The sequence below is a fragment of the Sciurus carolinensis genome, chromosome 2 (genome assembly GCF_902686445.1).
Source record: "Sciurus carolinensis chromosome 2, mSciCar1.2, whole genome shotgun sequence".
NCBI classification, from domain to species: domain Eukaryota; kingdom Metazoa; phylum Chordata; class Mammalia; order Rodentia; family Sciuridae; genus Sciurus; species Sciurus carolinensis.
Window position 1 is genome coordinate 81,121,486 of NC_062214.1, and position 8,750 is coordinate 81,130,235.

Genomic DNA, 8,750 nt, shown 5'->3' on the forward strand with positions numbered 1-8,750 from the left:
CCTTACAAAACCACAATACCTTTATCTTACCAAATAGTTAATAGCTTCTTTTTAAAAAATATTTTAGTTGCAGATGGACACAATAACTTTATTTTTATATGGTGCTAAGAATGGAACCCAGTGCCTCACACGTGCTAGGCAAACACTCTACCACTGAGCTACAGCCCCAGTCCAATAATAGCTTCTTAATGTCATCTAATACCTAGTCCACATCCAAATCCCCCCACTAGTCCCCAAAACACTTTTTTTTGGGGGGTTACTGGGGATTGAACTCAGGGATACTTAACCACTGAGCTACAGCCCCAGCCCTTTTTATTTTTTGAGACAGGGTCTTGCTAAGTTGCTTAGGGACACCATAACCAGCTATAGTTGGTTTGTTTTTCCCATCCTACCCACCTCATCCCCTTGTCCTCCTCTTTTTATTTTTTTTAATCTTGATAATGACCTTTCTGAGAGTCCAGGTAGCTGTTTCTTGGACGTGTGATTCACATTCACAATTTCTCTGAGGGTTCCTCAGAGTCCCATTAACTTGTTCCTCTATCTGGAGTTTTTTCTCCGTGACGGAATGAGGGCTCAATGCTGGGTCATATATAGTCAGGGTTACCTCTTAGGTGCTGTTCTCTACTCCAAATTGCATTACATGAGGAGGCACCCAATACTTTAGTGAGGTTCAAATTGATCAAGGTGGAGGCTGTGACAGCCAGACCTCTGCATTACTTGGTTGTCGTGGTGCAGGGGGGTTGGTTTGTTTGGTACCAGGATTGAATCCAGGGATGCTTAACCACTGAGCCACATCTCCGGCCCTTTAAAACAGGGTCTTGCTGAGTTGCTGAGGGCCTCACTATGTTGCTGAGGCTGGCTTTGAACTCACGATCCTCCTGACTCAGCCTCCCAAGTCATTGGGATTAGAGGCATGCACCACTACACCCAGTTAGACCTCTACATTGCGAAAGGTATGTGTCACATCTTGAAAGCAACCTATGGAGTGCTTTAGTATTTTTTTCTCTTTTCAATTAGGGGTATAATTTATATAGAGTACAATTCACCCTTTTCACTGTAAGTTTTGACAAATGTATACAGTTGTGCAACTGCAGCCACAATCAGGATATAATACACATCACAGCATGACTTCAACAGATAAGACACAGAAACAACCTAAAGGTCCATCTGCAGATAAATGAATTTTTAAAAAATGTGGTATATACACACACAGTGGAGTAGAATTCAACTTTACAAAAGGAATACTTCCATTGGCAGCAACATACATAACCTTTAGGACATTAGGCTAAGTGATATGAGTTAGTCACAGAAGAACTAATACTGCATGTCTACTTGAGGTGTCTAAAGTCAACAAAGATGAAAGCAGAAAAGAGAATGGTGGGTGCCAGAGTGGGGGTGCAGGGTCTACAGTTTCAGTTAAGCAGGATGGGTAAGTTCTAGAGACCTCCTTAGACTCTCCCTGCCCCACCCCAGCACTGGTCTTTCCAAAAGGAGCACTGAATGGACTAAAGATAAAGACCATATATCTCAGCTCCAGCTGCTAGAAGGGAGTCCACTGACTAGGTGGTTTAAGTCTCTTTCTCACAGTTCTGGAGGCTGGGAAGCCCTTGCTCAAGGTGCTGGCAGATCGATTTCCCAGCGAGAGCCTGTTTCCTGGCTTATAAACAGCCACCTTCTTCCCTGGGCTCACAGGACCCTTCTCAGTGCACAAGCAAGGACGGCATGACTTCCACACTCAAACTGTAGGGACATGACCACTCAGTCTGTAATACCCTTCCTGTTGCCACTAAGTGGTCCAGGCCTGGGTCCTTCTCTCTTCCTACAGAAGAGGGCGGCGAACAGGGCATCTGGCATTTAGGCCACTCACTTGCTACCAAGCTGGGGATAAGACCAATGCACAGAGGGCAGAGCCAAGAGCATCACAAGTCTGGGAACCAGCACCCCATCTACAGACGCTCCTGTCTATAGACACGCCGTTCATTTGGGGCTTCAGTCAGCGAGAAAATGAGTGATGTGTTAGGTCAGAAATGTCACTTGGTCTTTTTCACAAAAGCCCTCAATTAGAACTCAGAAAAAAGAAAAAGCAACAATAACAACAAGAACAAAACCCTCACATACACATCTTTACATTCTTGTTTATTTTTCCTGCTCACAAAAACACCTGACCAGTGCCTTTCAAGGGGAGAAGATGATGGAAAAGGTCCTCAGAAGCCCTATGCTGAAGTCTCAAGTGGGAAGCCAGGCATCCAGAGAACCAGAAGGCCAGGCCAGGCCCTCCAGCATCCTAGAACGAGGGCCAGGCCCAGAAGTTTTGGAAGGCAGCAACTTGACACAGGAAGGGCAGCTCCACGCAGGTCTGGAACATCCTTCTCAGCCCAAGGAGCTCATCAGGCTCTGGGCCTGCTTCAGTTCTGCAGGAGCAAGAAGTGGGCAGGAGGGAAGCAGTCAAATGAGGTCTGGGAGGGCCCCTCACCCCTCCAGGTACAGCTGAACCTCACCTGCCAGGAGAACCTGGAACTTGTCTGCTGAAAGGGACATGACCACAGGCTGGGCCAAGGCACCTGACGCAGGTGCCACCTCCAGTCGCAGGTGGACCATGGGCTCTTCCACAGAGTGGAGCAGGCTGGAGCTGAGGGTATAGTCCACCCGCCAGCCCACTCCTGCCAGCCTGTTCACTATAGACAGGGTAGAGCATCTCTCAGGCAGGCCAGCCAGGCAGCCTGCAGTCCACATCCTGGCTTGGCCTGAAACACCTCAAGGCTGTGTGGCCTCTCAAGTTCTTGCCCTCTGACCCAGACCTGGTACAGTCATTAAGAATTCAAATATCCTCCACAAGCCTCAGAGAAAATACAAACCTCTAGGCTGCAGTCAGGAGACCTAGGCCAGGTCCCAGCTCTGCACCTGCTCCATGTGCTTAGGCCTCTGAGAAGGGGCACTCGGCACACTGCATGTCCCTACCCTGGTGGGCCCCATACTCACCGCGCAAGCTACAGGCCCTCAGGTGCTCCTGCAGGGGGCTCTGCTTCTCCTCGTAACAGCGGCACAGGCTGGCGGCATGCTCTGGGGGCAGATGGCAGTTGGCTGAGGTGGCAGGTGGGGGTTATGGACTAGATCACCTAGAGGGCAAGTCTCGGGCTCCAGAATGGGCAGGCACACTCAGGGTCACACAGCCTGGCCTGCTCTCTAGCAGCCCTTGCCCACAGGTTACCCACCTGCCCACCCCCATCCTGTACCTTTGGGCAGCCCCAGCTGCTGCAGTTCACTGGACAAGGACTCGCCATCCACACTATGCTTGGCTGCACTGGAGAGGATGAAACTCAGCACCGCGACCGTGGCCTTCACATCACCTGACTCTGCAGACCCATGAGAGGGGCAGGGTGTCACTGTGGCTCCAGCCACCTCCCTGATGTCCTGTTCATCTTCAGTTCAGAGCCCCATGCTTCCCTGAGCCACAGGCACTGCGACTGCTCCACCAGGAGCTGGCAGAGGATGGGGGCAGGATCACTGAAGTTTCTTCCCCTCTTGCTACTCCACTAAGGCAGGTGAGCGAGGGAGGAGGAGGGGTCCTCATGCCAGGCACCAGGCTGAGTACCCAGGACCACCCAGGGCCTGTGGACACAGTAACTACTCACCAAACTTGGCGTCAGCAGTGAGCTTCAGGATCTTCTCATACTATGGGAAAAGGAGGCCCTCAGAGGGTGCCAGAGCCCTGCTCAGCAGACCCTCACCCCCATCCTGCATCCTGTGTGAGGAACAGGCTGGGGCTAGAGAAAAGGATGGGGGTGTCCAGAGAGGCTGGGAGCTGGATCACCTGCCTCCCTGGGGTCACAAGGTCATGAGATAATGGGATCTTGGGCTGTACTTACATCAATCCCCTGTCCCAGAAGTTCCTTCAGCACCTGGCTACACAACAGCCGCAGCTTCACAGAGGACTGGAAGGAAGTGCTCATATTAGCTGGACTGACCCATCTCAACCCTCACTGCTGGGGGACTGGATCAGACAAGGATAGCCATGTGATCAAGGTCAGGCAGCATGGGAACAAAGGCTGAAAGCACTGAGGCCCCAGCCTGAGTGAGATCCCCACCCTCTACGTCCACAACCCCAGCGCCAACCTCCTCTCCCCCCACCCTGAGTAGACTCAATCACTCAACAATCTTGGCCAGTGTGCTGATCTCTGCCAGGACCCAGTCAGGACAGTCCAGATCACCACAGAACCGGAACCTCTGCAAGGGAATGAGGCAGGCAGGCTGCAGCAGGTGCTGAGGTATGACCAGGATCCATGTACAATCCACACCACTTGCCCTCCCCTATAAGCAGACTATTGGGAGAAGTCTTCCCCCGATGACCCATGCCACCACTAGACCTTGTTGGTGCCTACTCCAGGCATTTATCTGCTCAGCAATCATCAACTGATTGCTTTCTCTGTGTCGGATTCCATTCTAAGAGCCAGAGGTTCAGAAGGAAACAAATCTCTCTTGCCTCCACTCCATCCCCATCACCTCTCCAGCCACACTGGCTTCTCTGCTGTTCCCTTTATGCCAACCCCAATCCTGCCTGTGTCCTTACTGTCTGCCATGGTTTGTTCTCTCTCATTTCATTCAGGGCTCTATTTAAACGACCCCTTGTCAGGTGGACCCTCTCATCATACTTCCTAAAATGGCCCCTTGCACACGGAAATTTGGGAGTCCCAAGGATACGTTCATTATCTTGATCATGGTGATCCAAGCCCCAGCAAGATTTGTCCTTTGCTCACTGCCCTGCCTTATCTTTCACCAACCTCTGATCAACCCTGCAGCTAGGTAAGAGGCATGCACTCTGGGGGGAGCCTCATCCCCTCACTGGGATCTGCACACACTCCTCCCTGTCTGAAGATACCTTCCTCCCACTCTTGCTTCCCAGCCTCTGGTACACATATGGACTTCACCCAGCCAGTTCCCTCAACCCATTCTCAGGTGGATTCCATTCTCAGGAAGCCTCCCAACTCTACGCACAAGGTGCAGTCAGGCCTCTGCCCCTGGAGTCTTAACTGTGACCCTAATTCATGCCTCTGACTTCACTCCCTTACTGCCGCTTAAGTCCCGGTGCCTGGCATAGACCAGGACTCAGAATATCTGCTGAATGAAAGGAAGGATGAGGTGAGAAGTTCCAATCAAAAACTACTCTCTGGTTCTGGAAAGAGCAGAGAGGATTCCCAATAGTGTGAAAGAGTGGACCGATTCCAAGTGGCACTGGAGGGCTGGGGCATGGGCACCACTGGAGGCCCTCTTAGGAACCCCACAGGTGGGAAGCCGGCTCCCGCCAACCCCTAGTTCCTGCTCCAGGAGGCGGGCGCTCTTTCTTCCGGTCAAAGAGGAACCCGGGACTCCAAGCTGGCGGGCCTCCAAGCTGGCGGGCCTCATCTGTCCCACCCCCGGGTGAGAATCAGGTGGCGGTTGGCGGGAGGGCTTTATCTCCTGGACCCTCGGCCCTCACCACCGCACCCATAGTGGTTAAGAAGTGCTATGTAGCTTCCTTCCACGCTCCCAGTGGCACCGACGCACGCTTCCCAACCCGTCACCCAGGCATCGCATCTCCGCTAGTGCCTCACCATCGCGCCAGGAGGCCGTGGCCCAGGACTTTCTTCTTCCGGTCGCCCAAGGTCAGCTGATCCTGCGATCACGTGACCCAGAGTTGCAGCGTCTGGGAGGGCGGGGCCGACTCCGAGAGTGTGCGAGCGGGTCCCCTCCCACTGGAGATGCCAGGACTCGAACGCACGCGCGTTGGTCTCTGTCTCCAGAATCCTTTCCAGGAAACCACCAGCGCCATCCCCCAGTTTCACTGAGGGCAGAAGCAAGGCGGTAGGAAAGGAGGAGTGGGCGTCGTTTCATCTGTTTAGCTTGGGCAGGAGCCCAGGAGCCAGGGGTACTCAGGTCATTTCCGTGTTTTCCACCATTAAGCGATACCATTGTATACAGCTGTGATACATTGCACAGCTGTGGGCTGTGCAAAGGGCCTATTTGTAAAACTTTATTGAAATATGATGCATATACAGGAAATCGTGCGTATTTTAAGTATAAAGCTTCAAGAATTTTTGTCAACTGTGCACCCCATGTAACCAGCACCCAGATAAGGAAACAGAACGTTCCCAGTACCTCCAGCTGTCTCCTTCGAGTGTGCCTGAATATTTTATTTCATTGAAGAACCGTCTTAGGTGCTAGCAGAAAGGACTGTAACAGTTACAGGAGCAGGAAAACCCTTTTCCTACAGCTTCAGCAATACCAGAGTTTAAATTTTTGTCATATCTGATGAGAAAAAAAATTGCTCTAAATTGCAGTAGTATGCTTATTGGTGACTGAGCAATTGTGAGTCTAGAAAACGTGTTTCCAAAGCTGACTTGAAAAGGTTTTAAAAATTTTTTAATTTAAAAAATTATTTGTTCTTTATATATATGTGACAGCAGACTGTATTTGGCATATGGTACATACATGGAGTATAACTTATTCTATTAGGATCCTATTCTTGTGGTTGTACATGATGCAGAATTGCCCTGGTCTTCTATTCAAATACAAGGATAGGAAAGTTATGTCCCATTAATTCTACTGTCCTTCCTATTCCCCTCCTCTTCCCTTCCCTTCGTTCCCCTTTGTCTAATCCAATGGACTGACTTGAAAAAGTTAAAAAATCAGAAACTAGACTAAGGAACAAAGAAGAAATTGAATAGTTTGAGATCTCTCCTTTCCTCAATACTGTGGTGTTGTCATCTACACCAGGTCTGCTAGTTGTCACAGCCTTTTAATCTTTCAAAGGACAAATAGAGAGCCAGGGATGTAGCTCAGTGATAGAGTGCTTGCCCTGGCTTTGGTCCCCAGCACTGCAAAAGAAAAAGGTAAGGAATAGATAGAGCCCATGAAAATTAAACTGCTTCCTAAAATAGAAAGAAATCATGTCCCAGTTTGTGTTAAATTGATGCCATTCATAAAGAGTTTTTTTTAAATCATAACACTAGCATGTCAAAGACAACAATGTGTTAAAATACCCTGCCATGTCAAAATTATTTTAAGAACATTTGACTGGCTTAACTTGTGTTTAATCATATCAAGATGTGGATAGATTGAAAGATCATTTTTGATTAAAAAAATAGAAAAAAGGAAATCAGGAATAGATGAAAACTGCCTTAAGTTGATAGAGTATTTGAAAAACAAAAGAGCAAACATAACATCAGACAGACAAATTATTTAAATTTGGGAAGAAGGTAAAAAAGTGGACAGCATGTCCTTTTCATGTCATTCAGAGCTTCATTTCACAGATATTTGTTTCACAAATAAAATTATTTGATTACTTAGACCAGTGTTCTCAAACTTTGGAGTGTCCCTGAAGGACCTGTGAGCTTGTTGAAACAGATTGCTGGGACCTCCCCCCCCACACCTAGTTCAGTATATCTGCGTTGGGACCTGAGAATGTACATTTTTAACAGAGTTCCCAGGTGATGGCAATGCTTTTGGTTTGTTATCACACCAGAAAACCACTAATAGAAGATGCAACTGAAAGTTACATGTTAATTTGAGTTAGAAATTCCATCCAGTAGCAAAGATAACCCTCAGTGATTATAGTTTTCTTGCCCAGTAGAACATTAATGAGTTTTGTGTCTAACCCAGCACACATTTCAAAATGCCTTTCCTGATGTGCTATAGATACTGTTTCTCAACAGTTTCTCAAACTAGCTGTGCCATCTATAGGCCCAGAGCCCTGGACCCACTGCAGGGTGGCCCACACTTCCTTCCCAGTGTTCTTTGAGACTGAAGGCAACCATGGTGAAGTGCCCTGTGTCCAAATGAGGCCTGGGGCCAAGAAAGGTGAGGGGTTGTCTGACCTGCTCTTCACCAGGCCCCAGAGCAGTCCCACTGAGCCCAACACCAGATCCCAGGGACTGGTCCACCTGCAAGAGGTAGCTCAAGCTCTCCCCAGTTCTCCAGAGAGAATTCCCTCATGAGCTTCCAGGGCTTGTGCTAACTGGTGTATATCTGGTCTTGCAAGTAGAGGACATCTTCCAACTGGAAAGCAGGGGACAGTCGTTCTGCACATCAGTCCTCTGCGAGAAGAATGCCAGACTCAGAGCAGCCATTAATCTTTGGCCCAGATAAGAGGCCCTTCAATAGGTGGCACACTCCTGTAATCCCAGGAGTTCAGGAGGCTGAGGCAGGAGGATCGCAAGTTCAAAGCCTGTCTAAGCAACTTAGCGAGGCCCTGAGCAACTTAGCAAGACCCTGTCTCAAAAAATAAATAAATAAATAAAACAGGCTGGGGATGTGACTCAGTGGTTAAGTGCTCCTGGGTTCAACCTCTAGTAACCCCCTAAAAACGTGATACCTCAAATGAGAGCTCCTCTTCTTACCTCCTGATTTGTGCCCCTGCTATTCTCACCTGACTACTATCCAAAAACCTCTTCATGTCCCTGGGAAGTAACCTCCTTCTTGACTTCTCAGAGCTGTTGCCCCAACCCCCATTTTCTACCTTTCATACAATGCAGAGAGATGACCAGTTTCTGATCCTGGGTCAGGGCAGAGGGTAAGGAGTCAGGTGGACCTTGGTGGCCTGGCTGTTCCCTTTTTCCCACCTGCACACAGTAAAAGGGCAGGATGCCTAGCTATCAGCCTTGCCCCCACCCTGCCACTGTCCTCCAAGCCAGAACTGTAGGGTCCTCCTCTTCTCATCTGAGGTAGCAACACTGGATGGAGGGATTTTATTTTCAGTGCTGGGGATCAAACCAGGT

At 49.3% G+C, this 8,750-nt stretch overlaps 1 protein-coding gene across 1 annotated transcript; it reads right to left on the reverse strand.

Annotated features, from left to right (window-relative positions):
- Window positions 1-2,119: 2,119 nt before the first annotated feature.
- Window positions 2,120-5,665, reverse strand: Commd4 (COMM domain containing 4). Its single transcript, XM_047540294.1, has 8 exons — window positions 5,589-5,665; window positions 4,153-4,224; window positions 3,867-3,932; window positions 3,633-3,672; window positions 3,234-3,353; window positions 2,980-3,060; window positions 2,499-2,675; window positions 2,120-2,411 (listed from the first exon to the last, which is right to left on the reverse strand). The coding sequence occupies exons 1-8, from the start codon at window positions 5,589-5,591 to the stop codon at window positions 2,371-2,373; spliced, it is 600 nt and encodes a 199-aa protein (XP_047396250.1). The 5' UTR covers window positions 5,592-5,665; the 3' UTR covers window positions 2,120-2,370.
- Between the last annotated feature and the right edge of the window lie 3,085 nt (window positions 5,666-8,750).

Excerpts from the sequence above, each read along its gene's own strand:
- Commd4 (XM_047540294.1), bottom strand. Across the intron at positions 3,673-3,866 it reads TTCTGGGACAGGGGATTGAT|TATGAGAAGATCCTGAAGCT; the intron begins GTAAGTACAGCC and ends CTTTTCCCATAG. Across the intron at positions 2,676-2,979 it reads GAGGGCCTGTAGCTTGCGCG|TGAACAGGCTGGCAGGAGTG; the intron begins GTGAGTATGGGG and ends CCCTGTCTATAG.